This window comes from Lagopus muta, chromosome 9, assembly GCF_023343835.1.
Source record: "Lagopus muta isolate bLagMut1 chromosome 9, bLagMut1 primary, whole genome shotgun sequence".
Taxonomy (NCBI): Eukaryota; Metazoa; Chordata; class Aves; order Galliformes; family Phasianidae; genus Lagopus; species Lagopus muta.
Window position 1 is genome coordinate 14,634,723 of NC_064441.1, and position 19,610 is coordinate 14,654,332.

General features: G+C 36.9%; 1 protein-coding gene across 3 annotated transcripts in view; it reads left to right on the plus strand.

Moving 5' to 3' along the window:
* Positions 1-19,610, plus strand: part of COL4A4 (collagen type IV alpha 4 chain) — a 65,911-nt gene that overhangs the window by 36,290 nt on the left and 10,011 nt on the right. For all 3 annotated transcript variants that reach the window (XM_048955492.1, XM_048955493.1, XM_048955494.1), the window contains exons 23-41: positions 934-1,006; positions 2,233-2,339; positions 2,753-2,936; positions 3,668-3,736; positions 4,783-4,887; positions 5,408-5,626; positions 6,514-6,675; positions 7,384-7,554; positions 8,514-8,657; positions 9,289-9,396; positions 9,646-9,824; positions 10,474-10,537; positions 11,516-11,590; positions 12,048-12,155; positions 12,390-12,497; positions 16,541-16,612; positions 16,965-17,093; positions 18,463-18,570; positions 19,375-19,530. In XM_048955492.1, coding sequence (XP_048811449.1) covers positions 934-1,006; positions 2,233-2,339; positions 2,753-2,936; positions 3,668-3,736; positions 4,783-4,887; positions 5,408-5,626; positions 6,514-6,675; positions 7,384-7,554; positions 8,514-8,657; positions 9,289-9,396; positions 9,646-9,824; positions 10,474-10,537; positions 11,516-11,590; positions 12,048-12,155; positions 12,390-12,497; positions 16,541-16,612; positions 16,965-17,093; positions 18,463-18,570; positions 19,375-19,530 — 2,341 coding nt within the window. The remainder of the gene's footprint in view (positions 1-933; positions 1,007-2,232; positions 2,340-2,752; positions 2,937-3,667; positions 3,737-4,782; positions 4,888-5,407; positions 5,627-6,513; positions 6,676-7,383; positions 7,555-8,513; positions 8,658-9,288; positions 9,397-9,645; positions 9,825-10,473; positions 10,538-11,515; positions 11,591-12,047; positions 12,156-12,389; positions 12,498-16,540; positions 16,613-16,964; positions 17,094-18,462; positions 18,571-19,374; positions 19,531-19,610) is intronic.

A 19,610-nucleotide genomic window follows, 5' to 3' on the forward strand; every position in this document is an offset into this window, starting at 1 on the left:
CAATTAAGCTAAAGTGGAATCAACATTTTGCCTTTCATTTTGTTCAGTCCTTAGAAAGAGAAATTATAATAATCCTCAAAATAAAGACTTCTAGTTTGTTTGAATAGCTTCCTTGCAATATAACAATTTCAAGTTCCTCATGAAAGGAAACTGAACGGATTTTTTAGTGACAAAGCTTTTGTGTACTAGAATTATTTGGCGTCAGGATATAACATCAGTTTTTCATGTTACCAAATGTGCAAACCAGATTGGAGAACTGAGAGCACAAATTAGAGTAAAAATACAGAAAAGCATTTTTTTTTTCCATCTCTTAATCTATCAAGTCATAGAGTGTTAAAAGATAGCAGGTATTAAACTAGATGCAGATAAAATGTTATACTGACAGCTTTCTGGGCTTTCACTTAATTTAAAAAAAAAAAAAAAAAAAAAAAAAAAAAAAAAAAGAAGAAAAAGAAAATCACTTACTGCATTCAATTCTGGGAAGGTAACCTTATCCAGCAGTCACAACATTCTTGAGAGATTCCCTTCCTCTGTAGACTTGATGAATCATGGGACAAAGTCTGCAATAGGAAGAGTCTGTGAACTGTTTGCATTTTAATATTCTCACATTTATGTTCACAGCTGAATGAAACATGGGCTGTCAGTACTTACCTTCATAGGTGTATCTCCATGCATTTGGCAGTCAGGCTGAATGAAAAGCCAAGCATCATTCACGTACCTCTTTATTGATATCAAAAAAGATACAACAGTTTGTTTTTTATTGGTATGTTATGTTAATTGGCCTTTTTAGGGGCAGAAACAATGCAAGAACAAGAGACATATCTGATTTCCCTTCAATGCCTTTATTACTTCTTTTCTGGAGATTAACTTACAACTTTCCTTCTTTTTTCTTTTTTTCTTTTCTTTCTTGGGATCTGGATCGTCATTGGTAAGGGGACACCTGGTCCTGGAGGACAACATGGTGAAAAAGGAGAGAAGGGTGACCAAGGAAGAGTTTCAATAAAAGGTAAATACATATTTTATCATTAGCCTTTTTATTTCCTATACAGTACTTAGGCAGTAGACCAAGACAAACATATTCATCTAATCTTCAAGTCATTAATTTGGCAAGTTATGGAGGCCTAGAGGTCATGTATATCCAGACTGCTTTCCTGATAAAAACTCTTTTGTTTTCTTCTTACTCAACACAAGGTCAGCACAAATTTTTTACACATTTTACTTTATATTTGAGCCAAAAAACAGGTTGTTATTAATTTAAAAACTTGTTACACTCATGCTTTTTCAATGTCCTGTGATTTCTAATCAAGGTCTTGCAGAGGCCTATATAGCAAAAACCAAGCAGAATACAATTATTGTGAAAGTAAGAAGAAATACTGTTATATAAAAGTCACCTCCTAAAGAATCACGTGTCAGCATTCCTACTGTTATTTCCACTTAAGCAGCCAGAAATTCTCAGGAAAAACATGAAAACAAGCAATATGCTAGCACAACCAAAATTATTGTAATTAAACAGATCAAAAACTCTCCCCAGTTACGGTACGATCTGCAATACCGGAAAAGACAGAAAAACAAATTACAGTAATCTGATGATAAAGCTTAGTTACAAATGCTACAGTAATTATTCAGAAAAGACGACATCCATCTTATTGTTTGAGAAGGTTAGTTTAGCTAAGGATGGTCTGTCTTTATTTACAGACATTGGAGCAGGGCAAAACATTTGCTGTTTACTTATAAAGAATATCTTGATGTAGCAAAATTAATTCTTGGGTTAGAATGGTTTTATTGTCTTTTATTCAAAAATTGCATTTTCATAGATGTCAGTAAAAGAGAAATCTAGGGCAAAAAGTAAGAAAACAATGAAGACTTTTCAGAAACATTGGTACAATTATTCTGCATCGTATAGCATTACTATATCCTGAATTGACTGAAATCAAGGATAAAACTGATTTCAAATAGTACAGGTTTTTCAGTCTGTACATAATATGCACAGAAGCATGTTCTAGTGATGCCTGTAAACACATCTTTAGAGAAACAAATTTGTTTCATGCGGTATCCAACTACCTGCTGCCTTCCTAAGCCCAAATTACCACACTCGGGAAATCTCAATTCAAGAAGTGAAAAGTATCACACAGAGCTGGATAGAATGAATGGTTACCCAGTATTTACCTAAGCAGATAATAAAAAGGAAAACACATTGTATATACTGTACTTCCTTTTTAAATTTATTTTAAGGAATAAAAGGTGAAAGAGGTCCTACTGGGGTTCCAGGATTTCCAGGCCAAAAAGGTAACGATGGCAGAGATGGGGATTTAGGATTGCCTGGGGAAAAAGGAGCTGAGGTATGTTTTACTTTCTCAGGATTTTTTTCTACACAGATTAACATTTTGTCTTAAGAAAGGACTCTCTCTTAATTAATCTTACTCCAAATTCATAGCAGATTAATCATTTTTATCATTTTCTGTTAGCCTAGATTAAAAATAATAGTATCATTGAAGAAATTTCTTTTCTAAGTACTATTGCTTATTTTGTTGCTTCTGGATATATCTAATGCATATACTGGATCAATATCATGGGATTAGGAAAAATAAGTCTACCTTCTGTTCCTGTTGTTTTTCATTATTTAAACTAATAATGTCGTTTCTTGACTAGAACAGTGTTTCCTGCAGATAATTTTCTACTGTGGCTTTCGATAATCAAAGAGAGGAAAGGAGTTAGGCCATGCTATTTCTTGTCAACAGCTGTTTTCTTTTAGGGTGATTCTGGAGTACCAGTACCAGGTGATAAAGGATTTCCTGGAGTTCCAGGACTCCCTGGAGCAAAAGGACCAATGGGATTGCCTGGTTTGGGGTTTCCTGGCCCTCCAGGAGTCAGAGGTACCCCTGGAGACTTTGGTGATGATGGTAACATTGGGCTGCCTGGTCCAAAGGGTCAGAAAGGTAACTTTAAATATTTACATTAAGAACTAAAAACTAAATACATGTTTGGTACCATCCATTACAGTTTCAGATGCAGATCAGAAACATACATAGTGTTAGTCATTTACAGCTAAATGTTTTGGTAAGCTCAGTGGTCACATACTGTCAGCACTTAAGAGCCAAGTACTGGTAAGAATATGAATCTAAAGGGGCCTGCAGTGTGCTACTTGTACACCACCAGAGGAATTACTTTCTGGAGTGGAGAATACTCCTATTTATAAGGATTTATAGGGCCGTGGTTCTCACTAAAGGAACAGAAAAGACAACTCATACTTGAGACACAGTCTTTCTGTTTGTGTGTTCCCTACCAAAGAAATCTTCACTGATATCAATATGTATAAATCAAAAATGTACACAGAATTGAGATGAAAATATAATTTCTTTCTTACAGTAGAGGCTACTGTAAAGAAAACTTTCCGACACTACAAAAGAGAAAAACAAAAATCTGTCTACAGAATACAACTGTATTGTAATGATTACAATCGTTAACAATATTCTATACAAAATAATTGGCAAGAGAAATGCATTCTTCATCATACCTTAATAATATGGCAGTAATGATGTACGTAAAAAAAAAACTGTCTCTTTACCTTTGCTCACTTAGTTTGTACCACAGAAATGTTTTTGTAAATGTCCAGACTACATTTATTTTAAAATCAAATAGGCCATTTTCTTTCTCCTTTTTGCTTCAGGTGACACTGTGTGTATTACATCACCCTACCCTGGAAACCCAGGTCCCCCTGGTTTTAAAGGTGTTCAAGGTATGTTTACAGATGAAGAAATTTTATTTTAAGTTGAAAGTGAGTTTTTAATTAAAAAAGGAGTTTGTAATTAAAAAAAAAAAAGAAGCTATCCTACGAAAATACACTAAGGACTCTAGTTTTTCAGCAGATACGTATCTCAAAATGTAAAACTGCAAATGTACAGGTATATAGTTATCTATTACAACCAAGGGCTGGAAAGCTCCAGTTTCCATGATCAAAAGGTATCCAGAATGTTTTCATAGGAGTGACTAAATGAAGGTACCATGAGACTGTCCTGCTGCACTTAAAAGACGTGAGACAGACTTAAATAAACAAAGGCTAGATGCAATAGGACCTGGAATATCCACATCTGGATAACAGGATAAAAATGTATACCAGGCAAAAATATGCTTCAAGAATGTAATTTCTAAGATAACATAGTTCAGAACACTTGAAGCCTAAAATCTGAATACTTACTACTTTCCTTGTTCAACTTAAATTCAAATAACTCATCCAGGAATTGGCCAAACGTTGCTTTTGACAACTCTAAAGCATTTGAGACACCACAGAACATCATGATCAAAACTAACAGGGATACTGGATTTTCAAGCTGTCACTTCAGCATGGTATTATGCAACTCCCTGACACAAGTACTGTGAATGGTAACGAATTGCACGTATGGAATGATACAAAACAACAAAGATTAGCGTATTGAGTTCAACTGTTCCATTCCAGAAGAAGTGTATAGCACACAAGAATTTGCATTGACAATTGTAGCTCAATAGGTTGATGCCCTGTAGTATTAAAATATTTTAGACTTTTTTTCCACACGTTACTCAGGTGATTTGAAGTCTGCTGTTAATGTTATAGGGTACAAACCCATTTGGAAAAACAGAAGCCATAGATTTGTTTGTGATTTGGTTGGCAACTCTTGCTTGAAAAATTTGAGTCAGCTTGTTTTCCAAGTACATATTTTAGTATGAGATAGAGACAAAATTCTGTTCTCTTACATTACAAATTTTAGAGCTCTATTGGATTTTTACACCTTTTCTTCCTGTTTCCAGGGCCAAAGGGCTTAAAAGGACTCCCTGGTCTTCCTGGACAAAATGGGTTTGATGGGCCAAAAGGCCAGCAAGGCAGGCCAGGAGCAGGAATTCCTGGACCAGAAGGTGAATTTACTTTTCTCAGTTAAGGACACCTGTTGGTCAAGCTGTAATACATACAGACAGGGTAAAGTAGCTACTGTGTAAAACAGAAGTATATTTCAACTAAAGCTAATAGAAGAGGAATATTTACCAATGTTCACCCTTTCCTCCAGCAAGTACTGCAGCAACCTAATATTCAATGTACAGGGAGGAAATGAATTTGGCATATATAAATTTTCATAGAAAACTGAGACTAACTGGTGCCCTTACAGCAAAGGAATTGATCTTGATAAGAATGACAGTACACAAAAGAGATGCTGCCCTGGAGAAAAGCATTGTCCCTTCCCACAAGAATACTTACTTCCACCATCTCTCACGTATTATTAGCAGTAAATGAGAAATCTGAAAATTACTATATAATATTACTTTTCCTTCTAAAGTGATAATGTAATTCTGGTTAAATACGATTTATAATATTCCAGAGTGTTAGAAGAAAAAAATATACTACTTATGCCCTATCTGAATTTAAAAATCATACCAACAGGCTTCCGAGGCACAGCTGGTGATCCTGGTGAAGAAGGTGAAAGAGGACCTACCATTGATGGTAAAAATGGTGCTCCAGGTCCACCTGGCATAGATGGCCAGAAGGGTGTTCCAGGTGATACTACATATGGCCCTCCAGGAATCCCAGGCAACAGGGGACTGCCAGGACCACCTGGTGCACAAGGAGCAAGGGGTGACCCAGGCATTCCTGGGCTTCAAGGTATGAAACAGTTTTTCTGAAGCATTTCCATGTATTCAAATATAAAAGTCTGTGTAAGATCAGCACTGATAACCTTATTCTTAGCTGCATCCATAATGGTGACCATGAAGGGTACACCATATTTTTACTTTTTCACAGGTAAGGTTGATCAGCCACTGAGAAAATCTGAACTGCAGGGGAAGGAAAATGTCTTTTCCCTGGTTTGCACAGTAACACTGCAGCTTCCAGTTGTTATTACTGTCACTTGCTGGCTATGGGCCATCCATGCTTAGAGTTTCCTGCTGTGCTCCACAGACACAAAGATAGACCCTGCCTCAGTTTGCTTTCTTAAATCAGAAAAGATGGGCTAAAGATGCGAGAACACTCAAGGAGAGAGAGAGAGAAAGAGAAAGATGAACAACTTTGCCCAAAATAATCCTCAGTATCCAGTTTTGCTTGCTGCTGCAAGTGTCTCCACAGTGCCACAGCCTTCCTACTTTATAGCAGATGTTCCTGTTTGCTTTTATAGGTCCCCCTTTTTGCCTGGCCCTCAGTAACACATTTTTTCCATGCAGGGAACACCAGTAGAACCATGTTGCTGCTGCATGCCAGTAAGCTCCCCTCATTCTACTCTACACATCAGACAGATAGCTTTTGCAACATAAAGACCCTACTCACCTGTAGGTGAGAGCTGACTTTGTGTTTTTCTTAAAGAAAGAAGTGCTCTGCAGCAGCCGATTCTAAATTGCAGATAAACATCCATTTACACAAACTGTGCAAAAGCTGTAGGATAAGTGATTCCAGTAACAACATAGTATTTCAAAATTGAAGTAGAAATTATTATGGATAACAAGTAATGGAATTGAAAGACTTTACAGTGGTTTTTGTTGGTTTCTTTTTGTTTCCAGGGCAACCTGGGACCCCAGGATTTCCGGGTGCTAAAGGTTTTAGGGGCCCAGAAGGTGATACAGGAGCACCAGGCTGTCCAGGCACCCCTGGTCCACCATGTGACACAAGATTACCAGGGCCACCTGGACTCAGAGGTGCCATAGGCGTGCCAGGTTCTCAAGGTATTTGACATTCATCAGGTTGCCTCACTTTTGTAAGCTTTGCACATCTTTTCTAGTGGATTTAACCACATGATTTTTGTCACTAGCATGACAAATACTTCCGTGACAGCTGCTCATTAGTGGCTGTGTACATTATTTTGTACATTTCCTGTAATTCAAGGAGTGTATAATATTCATCTCAGATTTTTCACAACTTTGCTTTCTTTCTCATAAATACTTTCAACTTTTTACTTTATTAAATACCTTAACTGGCCAAATATTAATGTGTTCACTGTCAAATAATAAACAGAAAAGTTAATTGTCTTTTATTCTCTTCTGTCCTGAGTAGCTTAGCTGAGCTCCTGGCATTGCTGAGATAAAATTATCTTCTTCACTCTTAAGCTGAAGTGCTAGCTAAGGTGAGCTAGTAAACGTGTGTCAAAAGTACTTAGGGATCTTGGCATTCTCAAAATACTCAAAATTCTCAAAAAGTTGAGATTTATTGCAGGGAGCTTCTAGCTCTATGTCTCTTACTTAAGAAGTATAAGAAAACAAAACATTCCAGATGAAAATTCAGGCAGAGGCAGGACTCCAGCATGGTGGCGAAGTTTCTAAGTTATTTTGCCATGTTTGATTATTTCAAATTTATACTCCAGTTATACTTTTAAAATACAATTGCTGAATTCTTTCCCCGCATTTATGCTTATAAAGTAAATATTTTATTTACAGGCTTACCAGGCTATAAAGGTCAGAAGGGAGACAGGGGTCTAGCTGGGCCACCTGGAATCAAAGGTCTCAAGGGCTCTCCTGGCTCACAGGGCCCCCCAGGTCCTCCAGGGTCCCGAGGACTTCCAGGACTTCCAGGCAATAACGGACAGCCTGGCTTCCCAGGTCAAACAGGTATGTTAAACGTCCTGCACATCACTTCATCCATAACATTTCTTGTTTTGGAAGCTATCTCAACGGCTTTCAAAGATATGACACACTTTGCATCCTCTTTCCAGCTTCTAGAATAAGATCCTGCAGCAAGGTAGAGGCAGTAATAATAGCATCTTTTGTTCTTTCTATTAAAATAAAAACAAAGGAGTAGAAAGATACACTTTGATGCATTGTGGAACCTTGTTTGTTAAACAACACTGACATATTTTGGTGTATAATTTGCTATTTTTTATAGTTTGTTGCTAAATATATCATAATGAGAACAATGTTTTTATTGCATGCAGACTATCTCCTTTACTGATGCAGTCTGGGACTGTATTCTGTATTTAGAACATATTCTCATAAGTGAGTGAATAAACAGTTTCACATTATGTCTAGTCCTTCTGAAAATGTGAGAAATTGTGCCAAAAAAACACAAAAAAACCCTGAAAACTACTTTGGTATGAAAATAACAAATTTACATTCATTTTAGAGCAAAATGTTGTTTACCATTCACAGAAAAATACTCAGTCTAGAATTCTAAGTGCACTAAAGCAAGACTAACCTAGTTAGACAAGTGCAGATTACAAGGTAAAATTAGATTTAAAATAAGGCTAGATGTCGCAGAATATTAAAAGAAAAGGAAAAAATACATAAGTAGTCCAACTTGCAGTATCAGGTATCTTGAAGGTTAGCTTCTCTAGTAGTAAGCATACTAAGTATGCTAAGTAAGGAGATGGTGGCTGGGGAGGGGAATGTTTGTTCCAAGGCAATCTAGAATCTAGAAGTTTAATCTTGGCACAATTATTGTCTCTCTAGCTTTGCTGATTTCCTAAGGAATCCTTGTAAACCTCCTGCCTTTTGCTTTATAATTTTCCTTAGAATGTGATGGCAACGATATAGCAGACTGAGTATGTAAATAAAGCATTTAATATTACCAGGAAGCAAAGGGATTCAAGGACCCCAAGGATTCCCTGGACTCCCAGGAACACAAGGCCCAATGGGAATCCCTGGTGTAAAAGGGGAAGAAGGAAGTATGGGTCCACCTGGGCCTAGTGGAGAATGTGGGGATATGGGAGTGAAAGGTTTGTACAAATCTGCTTCGCTCTATAATTTTGTTAGTACTATGACCAGTATTTGTTAAGACCACGTTTGGTATAGGTTTATATTTTCTGTTTTCATAAGTGTTTTTTTAACTTGTTCTCAGGGACACTAAATCCACTTTTTTCCCTTATGTATGCATGAAAACTGACTGGATAAAAATTAATGTCAAAGATCCATTTACAGCAGTAAATCAAATGATACATAAAGATAATTCACATAAACAAGCCTTGAATTTTCTCCTGTACATATGTGAAACTTTAGATTTTTCAAATTTTGTCATATCATTTGCATATTAATACAGGAGAAAGAACAGCAGTCTCTAAAGTGTACTTGGTCACAGACAGTACATTGTAAAGCAGACATATATTTGCCATCTTCCTTATTTCAGACAAGTAGGGAATAATTCTGATTTATCATGAGCTATATTACTACTGATTTAACTAAAAAACAAGCAAAAGAAAATTAGCTGTGTTAGCATTGAGCCTTCTGAAATAACTGGAGTCTGCATTAGTATTCAAAGGCTTTCATCAGTAGAGAAGACTTTGCTAAAATTAATCTTTAGGTCCTGTAACACAAAAGGATTTACTTACGTTACGTATGTTTGGTTCAAAGGTGAAAGAGGGCTTCCAGGAGATGGTGGCAGCATTAACATTCGCCTTGAGAAAGGACAAAAGGGGGAGCCAGGGTTTCCTGGTGAAAATGGATTTAGAGGTGAAAGAGGTAAGTTCATAAAATAAAGCTGTGCACACAAACATACATTGTACATGACATAAATGACTGATGTTTTTCATAGGTTTGGATTTATAGTTGCAGCAGTATCTAGCTACCTTACTGTTTTTATAGATTCTGACCCTAGCAGGCTAGTTTCTTTGAGCACTTACTAAGGCAATATACAAAGTGTGAAAGCATAGCCATATTCAAAATACGGTTTGACTATATTTGTCATTGTTATCCTACAATTAACTTCAGGTGAAAAAGGAAATACAGGTTTCAGAGGTGCCCCAGGATTTCCAGGGAACAGTGGTGCCCCAGGACTTCCAGGTGACCATGGTGACATTGGACTGATGGGATTTCCGGGATCACGTGGTTTCCCAGGACCAAAGGGCTCTAAAGGAATTACAGGTTTCAAAGGACTACCAGGTGACCAGGTAAATTGAAGTGACAGTGACTGGTCCTGTGACAGTGAAGTGACAGTCCTGGACTTTAAGTGTATCTCTCCCAACTCCAAGAAATACGACAGTGGATACTCATATTGTACTTGTCCTTGTACCAAAAAGCAAGTTCATATCTTTGCTTGTCTTGCCCTTTATTATGTTTCTTTGAAGAGAGAATCTGTTTTGCTGATTGTTTAAAAGGAAAAAGAAAGAAATCCTTATATTTTGATTGTTACATCACAACAGATTTCTGGTTAATGTTTGTAGTGAATTGGGGGTAAATTACAATAATACTTAGTACACCATTGCAGAACCTTTTAAATTAAATTACTCAAACAACCTGTGGGGAATTTAAGATGTTAAAGCAAAGCCAAGCATTAGCATTAACAATTTCAAAATTGTTAGTAATTCTAATATAGAGTTTTTTGGAAGTGTTAATAGTCAGTGTTAGACATGTAATGAAGACAGCATGCTTTTCTGTTGAGTTTAAGATACAGTTTTGTTGTTCATGTTGATTCCCAATCTGTTTACCAGAGTAAAAGAACTAAATGTTCTTACAGATCATTCTTATTACATGTATCATACATCAAACCATCAAACATTTTTTTTTGTTGTTTGCTCTTAAAAAAAAAATAAAATTCAGGGTGATGTTGGCTTACCAGGAATGCCTGGAAACCCAGGACTGACAGGCCCCAAAGGACCTAAAGGTAATGAGCTGATATAAATATGCTTTTGAAAAAAAAACATTTTGTTATGATATATATGCTTTGATATATGGAAAGGAGTTACTAGACACAGGAATAGAAGACAGAAATGAACATAATTCAAACATAAATATAATTAGAGAGAAGTCTGACATGCCTGAAAGGCAAAACTTGCATTTCAACACGATACTTCTTTAACAGCTTGTTCATTGTAAGATAGTTCATTAATTCAGAAGATAAATCTATGTGAAGTTTCACAGAGTTTCAAAAGTCCATAAAAAAAAAACAAATGAAAACATACATGCATCTTTAATACTAGTCAAATCAAATAAGACAAATTGCATTTATGTTATTAGACAAATATGTAGTTTTTTAAAATAGTACAGAGGGATTCACAAGTACTTTTATATCACTCATTTCTCCCCTCCCTCCCCCCAAAAAAGAACAATCTGTACACATATTACAGAATTGCTAGGATAGCACTGTGCTAAATGGGAATTTCACCACAGAAGAAGTTGTGCTAGCTTGCAGAGCCCACAAAATGGCGTTTACTGAATAAATGGACTCATGCTGCATTGATTATGCAAATCTGCACAAGCATATGTAAGGAGCTCTTTGTTTTTAATAAAGTATTATAGGGAAATATCTTTCATATTCAGTATATGCTGTCAGTATTGGAAAAGTTCTCTTTTTTTTTCCCCTTTCCCATAGTGGGAAATTCACATGAACATTGGCAGCAATTACCAAATACAAATGAGTTTGTACTTCAAGATAGGCTGAGCTGTCAGATAATTTCCATTTGCCAAAGCATTTTTCATTGTGTTCTCTCATTCCCTTTTATAGTTATAACTAATAATCATAACTAATAATAACATATACATAATATATGAGTAAATGATCTGACTTTACAAAACTGTTCAGCTTTGTTTTCATGGATGAAAATGGTATTTGTACTACATGAAAGTCACTGTACCTTAACAGGAAAGAGAGGTGACCCAACTCTTCTGCTTGGTCCACAAGGTCAAAAAGGGTCTCCTGGAGATCCAGGATTACCAGGTAACTTCTTTCTAGTTAAGAAAAAAAAAAGTTGAACATGATAAACTTTCTATAAGCTTTGTTAGTGGAGAGGGAGCCCTTCTTTCAACAAACCGAGCTTTTCCACAGTTATAAGCCCAGGGAATGGAGAAGCACAATGTGTAACACAGCTATCACAAACATGAGAGGTATAATCTGGTATGGCCTAGTACAGCACTGGTAAATATCCTGAAACCTTCCTGAATACTTGTCTGCTTCTCACTCACCAGTTCTACTCTTTCAGATATCAGAGAGAGTTGCATAACTTATTGCTGCTAAATAGATGCAACGATCTTATACAACAGGAGAAAATGCTTTTCTATTCCAGGAAAATCTTACCAAACGTTTACATCTTTTTAACATACCACAAGATGAAGAATTGGGTAACTTGACACATGAGACTTCAAGATTTTATTATTATTTTATTTTGTTTTTTAAGGATTCTGTGGATTCCCAGGTGAGAAAGGTTCACCAGGTATCCAAGGGCAGCCTGGAAGACCAGGATCCAAGGGTGAGCCTGGACACCCAGGAATACCTGGATTTCCAGGTAAAGCCAATGTTTAAAAAAAAAACTGGCATGATGTAATGGCTCAAAAGAGGTAGGGATCAAGAAAGCACAGCTGAAGAGGCAGCTCTGTGGAGGAAGCTGTAGGTGGTATGAAAGCCTCTTTCAGTATGTCTGGACAGTGCCAGTAGAGTTTGCTCAGAGCCTGAGAGCAAGATCCATACATATTATATATCAATATTATATATATATATATATATATATTTTTTTTTACAGGAGCTACAGGTCCACCAGGATTGCCAGGAGAACCAGGAGAAAAAGGGCAACATGGAATTTTGGGATCTCCAGGGCTTCAAGGATTAACTGGATCACAAGGTAGAAAAGGTAAATAGCATACAGAACAGTTCTATTGGTTAAAGGACAGCATCATATATTGCTACTCTTTTAGCACCGAAAATGGAAAAGGTCTAACACAAGCATGTTTTGGTTCTGTATTTCCCCAAACAACTAAAAAAATTAAGCCAGCTTTGGGGACCTTTAAAAAAAATAACAGATGTAGCCTCACAAAATTGGACTGAAAATTAAAATGAGTAAGTAAGAAAGTAGAAACAGATTCTGGCTCTACTGATAAAACCGATAGTGGGAGTTAAGGAAAGAAAAAGGAGTTTGCAGTAGTTCAGGTGTTCCACTTTTGCTTCAGTTGTGTTCTACCTTTTCACCATGGAGTGCCACTGTTACTCTAACAAAAACAGCAAACTGCTGGGGGCAGTTCTGTCCACATCAAATTGTAATCATAAGATAATTTGGTTTTCTTTTAATTTACTAAAAACTGTTGTTGATTTTTTTTTTTTTTGTGGATTTTACATAGGAAAGGTTTCCCCAAATTCTATGTATACTGAGGATAGTAAATATTAATATTGAAATTATAAATTACAGTAATACATTATAAAGAAAGATAATCAACTTTGCACATTCTCTGCACTCTGTAATAGTTTAGTTCATAACCAGAGCAAGAGGAACATAAGTGATGCTTATACAGATATGCAAAAATAACATGAGACTGATAAATGGCTAAACAGATTCACTACAAATTTAGACTAAGATGATATTGAGAAGGTTTCCTTCAAAATACTGGAAAATTAAGTGAAAAATGGACATTTCTGATTGTTTGCAGAAGCAAGCAGAGCTGATCTAAACTGTTGTGACAGATTTCTTGCTGGTGTTTAATCTGCAAAGGAGCATTTAATTGCTGCAAACCATATTTTCCATAAGGCAAAAATCTGCAATCACGGGGATATCTAAATTGAGAGAAAAAAGCTGTACCACTGGAAACTTCTTAGCAATGGATGGACTCTTCTGGCCATAAGAGCTCAGATGCTTTTCTGTTGTACAGAAGTTATCCCAAGTCCTGCAAAGGAAACATAAATAAACACATGCTGCAGAGGGAAAAGTTTGGTTCCGAATAGAAATTAATTAGACACCAAGTTGCCTGCCTTAGAATCCCATATGTTGCCATTAAAGTCAAAAACAGCTTTGAAATTATACTCAGTAATGAAAACTGAATAAAATAGGTATTCCAGTTCAACTAGAAAACATAGATCATATGCTATTTTTATTAATATGGTAGTATTAGAAGTGAAACGGTTAATTGGCTGTTCACTGTTAAGGACACAGCCTTGTTAGTATAATTGTCTCTCATTTATATTAATTGTCTTCTGCCTGAAGAGCTTTTAGATTAAAACATTTAGTTAAAGGGCTTCTACCAAAGCATAACAACATTTTCTTTATTACAGCCATAGTTTTACAGGTTAAGGGTTCAGTATGGCAAGCCTTGTGTGAGTAATCCTTTACAAAGCAAGCAATATGAAGAACACGAGCAGATTTACTTGTGCAAGTAAAAGTTGATTTGGGCTGTAAAGTGCAGAAGTGGTGGTTCATGCATAGGTCAGCCAATTCAGCTGCACCTAGAAGTGTGCAACGATAGCTATCCAAAAAGCTAGAAATACAAGTGCTGATATTATAATGGATTGTTGGCAAAGGTGTCAGAAATTCCCTGGAAAGCAAGTAAGCCAAGCCATCAATCCTGACTGAATAAAGCTAAAGATCAAAAATTTTTAAATGGTGGCCTGGGTTCCAAAAGGCGTTAGTAGTTCATAATTGCTTTAAAACACTGCTATTAAATTCCCCAGATTGGCATACAGTTCTCACATAAATTTGAAAAATGGGAACATCCTCAAGATAAAAGCAAGCCACAGAAGACAGGACTGAAAGTTAAAATTTCATGAAAAGTTAAAGAGCGGATTAAGGGCACAGAAGGTGCTACAGGTGGGATTAGTAGTATCCCATACTAATAAATGGATTGCATTACCCACGTCCTGCAGGTTTGTAAACTTTCTGGACTTAAATTTTTCCAGACTGGTGTTTGCTGCTGGCTGTTTGCTTGTTTTATTGTTGTTTTTCCCCCCCTCCTTTGTTAAAGTGTAACAAAAGTAATTCAACGTTCTGAGAACAAAGCTATGGATTATTATTTATGGTGTGTTTAAGAACCTGGTGACCTATTTGAGCTAAGGATGTTCACTTTTGGCAGGTGAACTATTTGATGAAGGGCATTCCTGATGCTGTTCTTGTGGTGAATTGTCCCTGAAACATTTGACTGTCTTAGAAATTTAAAAATATTTCCATTTGTATGTCTACAGTACAGCAATAAATTCTATGATTCGTGCTCTGGATAGACAGCAGATGTGTGTGCTGTGGGACATGCTGGGATCAGACACAGGAACTGAAACAGAACCTCCATCCTCTAAGCCAGGAAGTGGCCAAACAGGGAAAAGCAGACAGAAAAAGATAATTCAGAGTTGCAGAAAAAAAAATACCACTGAAACTAAATTGAGAGTCCTAACTTGTAGGGAGATGAATCAGTAGAAGTAGAAAACTAACAGGAATTCTAACAGTATTGTCCAATTGCTTGAAGACCGACATCCGCTCTAGGCTGTGCTGCTCTGGAGGGAGAAGCGTCCCAATTCTGTTCTTGCCTGAAGTCTTTGAAACCCATTGTCTAATCGGTTCCTATCACCAGGTGCATCCTTACATTAACAGACCTAAATATTGCACTCTCATTTCTCAGGTGAATGTCCAGCTGATAGGGTCCCCCTACTTTCTCCCCCACCTCCTTAGCTTTAAACAAAAAGCAAAGTGTAATAAGAAAACATCAAAGATCGCAGTATTCAGCAATTTTAAGTTAGAAACTTTGAGGATACAATTGATTTCACTCTGCATTTTCTAATTTGTGATAGCTCCGGGTTTCAATAGTAGTACAGTTTCAAATTCTGGTTTTGCCTGGAAAAGAGCATTATGACATCATTCATTTATTTCTCAAGAAACAATACTAAAGTAATCAGGATGAGAAAGGACTTTTAATCAGACTTTTTTACTCTGTTCTACAATAAAACAGGCAAATAACTTGACTGGCTTTTATCAGTGTTTGCACAAAATCAAATTTCAACTTTTGGACAGTTTATGAGTGCCTGTTTTCAATGAACCATGAATTGACTCAGATTAAGTGAAGTGCACCTACAGATACTTATGAAGTTGAGACAGCGTGGCATTGTAAGACAAGTCTGCAGGTTGTATTTGATAAGTGTACATCTTCATATTTGAGACTTCATATATGCAACTTAGGGAACTATAAAATGCTGATAACACGGAGATTTTTTTACCTTCCACTGCAAGAAATTAACATCTCAAATTTGGTCAATAACGAAGTTAAAAGATTAAGATGCTATTTGTATTCTTTACTTACTGTGTTTTTATCAATTTTCCAAAAAAAGCTGTGATCGTAGTGAAAAAAATACTTTCAACTAGCACAAATTCTCAGCTTATGATCTGCTCATCTAGTTAACACTGATAGCAACAAAGATGCTGAATGATATCACACATCAACACAAACCTTAATTACAGATGTCTAAATTCTATTGTTTTCAAAGACTTTGTGCTGTTTGCAGAACTTTTGCAGTAGCATGATACAAAGCAGCATGATTTCCTGTGTGAAATCTGCAGGACCAGAATGAAATAAGACAGGTAAAATTTTTTGCTTTTTCATGCAGCTAGGTTAAATTGCACTTATACTTGGAAAGATGTAAAGAAATTCCAGTTTACATGAGTTTCATGCTGCTAGCTGCAGTATAGAAATAGGATAAAAGTGTATGTTTTCTGATTGCTTTGATGTGAAACTATTATGGGTGCTTATTTTCAGGCTTTTCACTCTTTCCTTTCCCTGATGACTGCACTGAGGTGAAGTGTGATCCCTTCAGTTGCCAATAGGCATCAAAATCAGGAAATGCTCTGCTTTGGTCCAGAACACGTCAGCAAAAAAAATACATAACTTTTAATTGCTGTGGTACCCCTTCATTCCTGTCATACCTTTTTAGGTCTTCCTGGACTGCCTGGACTGGATGGCTTGCATGGACTAAAGGGTCAAAAAGGTTCTGCAGGAGCTCCAGGTAAAGAATGGAAATAGCCACATAGAACAGAAAATACTCTCTTACGGCTTTATACTGAGAGAAAACTAAAATTTAGGATTCTGTAACCCATTTATATTTCAAATTATAGGTAACAATGATGATGCTATGTAAAATAAATCCTGAAGAAGAGCCATAAAGCAAATTCTACTTTTTTTGAAATAGATGAATAAGGACTGGATTCAACAAAATTCCAGCTTGGCCAAGAGAAAACCAGCAAAGCAGTGCTAGGCAATCCTTGCAAAGAGGAACATCTGCAGCTGGTGTTTCTGTTCTGCACATCTATACTTGTAGTCACTGTAGGCCTTATGTACATAACTCTTTTCCTATAAAGGTCAAAGTGAAACAGGGCGCCCAGGATACTCAGGAGAACCTGGACCAAAAGGAGAGAGAGGTGAACCTGGATGGCCTGGTATTTCCATTCCAGGCACCCCTGGAGAAAGGGGATTCCCAGGATTCCCAGGTAAGAAAAGATTTTCTCCTCAGTGGCGCTTTGCAGAGTTGAAGTGAATCTCATGCAAGCTCTTCCCCTGGTTAGTACGAACACAAATACATGCAAGGAGATCTCACTAAAATAATTCTTATTAAGAGCATTTATATTACCGGAGAGGAAAGAACGAGAACAGAAGATGATTGACTTGGACAGGAAACTGCTAGGTGGAGCTGCCTCTCGGGGAAAAAAAAGTACCTAAAGAAAGAGTGCAGTACAGCTGGTAGTCAGAGAAATACAGCAAATCTATTCCAATGTAAATGCAAGATGGAACTGTATCACAAGTCTGCTATGAGCATTCAAGAGCTTGGTGATGTAGGAATTGCATGGAAATAAGAAAAAATTGTGCAAAAGACACATTCAGAACCCAGCTGGACACAGTCCTGTGAAAGCTGCTCTAGCCAACCCTGCTTTGAGGAAGGAGTTGGACTAGAAAATCTCCACAGCCCCATTCCAGCTTCCATGATGAAAAACATTAGTTTTGTTCTTGGCACGGTATCAAAAAAAATCTAAATGATATGAATTCTGATAAAGTGAATACAGTCAGTTTTCTTAATTCAATCTGTTTGTGAACAGAATGGTTGAAAAAAAAGACAAGTTTCATTCTAAGATATTACATTGCTTGACATGAAATTGTCAAGGCCTCCCGTAGCATAACTCCCACAGCATAACCACTTTGATAATTTAAGAGCTCACTCAAGTAAATGGAAGGCTGGAGTCAAAACACAAGACAGAAGAAACCAAATTATTATTTAGAACAGATAATGCAGCAGAGTGCAACACATGCAGATCACCTGCTAGTTTACAGAAGCGTTATGCAGGGAATGGTAACAAATAACTTTTCCTGCCTGTCATACATAAGGGCTCTTAATTTGCAAAAATTCAGATTACAAATGAAAAAATAGATTTATATCCAGAAAGTTTATCTTGTTCACTAAAATTTTTAGAAAAAGGCTGAACTCATTTTTTGTAGGTACAGTCTGGACTACTTACCCTGCTCCTAGGCAGAGTGATTTTTGTAGTCCTCTACTGTCTTACATTTCTATCATTTCTTTCATCATTAGCACTCAAGAGCAGAAGCTGATTGGTGGCAGTATGCCCACATATAACGTGTGCTCTTTAGTTAAGTAGATTAAATAGAAAGCATTAAAAGTTCAAGAAGATAAAATATTTTCTGACGCAAAATGTCTTCCCAATCACATATATTCAACACACAAGTAAGAGCATACACAACTGCTATGTCCATGATATCACATATCGTCAGTCCTTTAGTTAGAAACTTATCTCTGTAATCCTACGAGAAACCCTTGCTGTTGTGTGATTGCTTTAATGTGACCCGTAGGTAGAAGAGGACCTGTTGGACCCATTGGACCTAGGGGACCGTCTCCCAGTAGCGCCCCTCCTGGTCTTCCAGGTGATCAAGGACCACCGGGTTTAGATGGCATCAGAGGTACTTAAATCCAAAAACTTCATATTTATTCATGTATAAAGCCTCTTAGTCTGTTAGGAGTCACTGATTTGTTGCCTGTGGATAAAGATATAAAAGCACATGAGGAACAAAGAAATCAATGCTTCAGTGAACAAACAGGAGCGAACACTGCACAGATCCCCAGAGCAAGAATACAGATCTCCGCCTTCAGTTTTCTGGTGTGTTTTTGTAACTCTGTAGAAGTTCTATTGCTACAACTTATCTTGATTTCCACAGAAGCAAACCAGTAAGATTACTCGCATCTCTTTCTAGGAAAAAGCATAGAAGTCATTGTTGATAGGCCTGCCATACATTGTGAAAAACTTTCCAGCCTAAATCCAGTCTTGCAAAAGCTAAAACTGGCAACTCATTTGTAAGGATTTATACACCTCACTTCTTCCTATAGACCATGGTCCTCAAGCAGTGCTTTTTTCAGTTCTTCTGACCCATTCTTTACCTAGTACAAAGCCTTACCTCCTGCTCTGAAATAGGAAAAGAGCTGGAAGGATAAGTGACACTATAATAAAGAAAAAAGAAACAATGTCTCAATACAGGTATCAACTTTCCACCTTTTGTTGGAACAGAATCCAGTTTGGGGAGCTATTTGTATTATGTTTTCTTTACAGTGCCTTGGAGAAAGACCAACGCTAATATTTCCAAAAACACAAAAGGATTGTCCTATGTTCCAGTGGAAAAAAAATAAATGTAGATAAAAATGGAACATAACTATTTTTATAATGTTCATGCTTTGTGTATTTAAGAATTTATTTTTACATTTTATGGAAGGTCAGCCTGGGAATCCTGGTCCTGCTGGAGAGACTATCTTTGTGCGAGGAGATCCAGGTGATGTTGGTATTGAAGGGGCACCAGGCATTCCTGGGCACCGAGGGCTACAAGGAGCCAGAGGTCTTCCAGGAAATCAAGGAAGAGAAGGTCCAAAGGGTATGGATCTGAGATGTTTTTAACTAGCAGGTGTATTTATTGCCAGCTCTGCGCAACTGAGCCTTATACGAGGCCTTGGG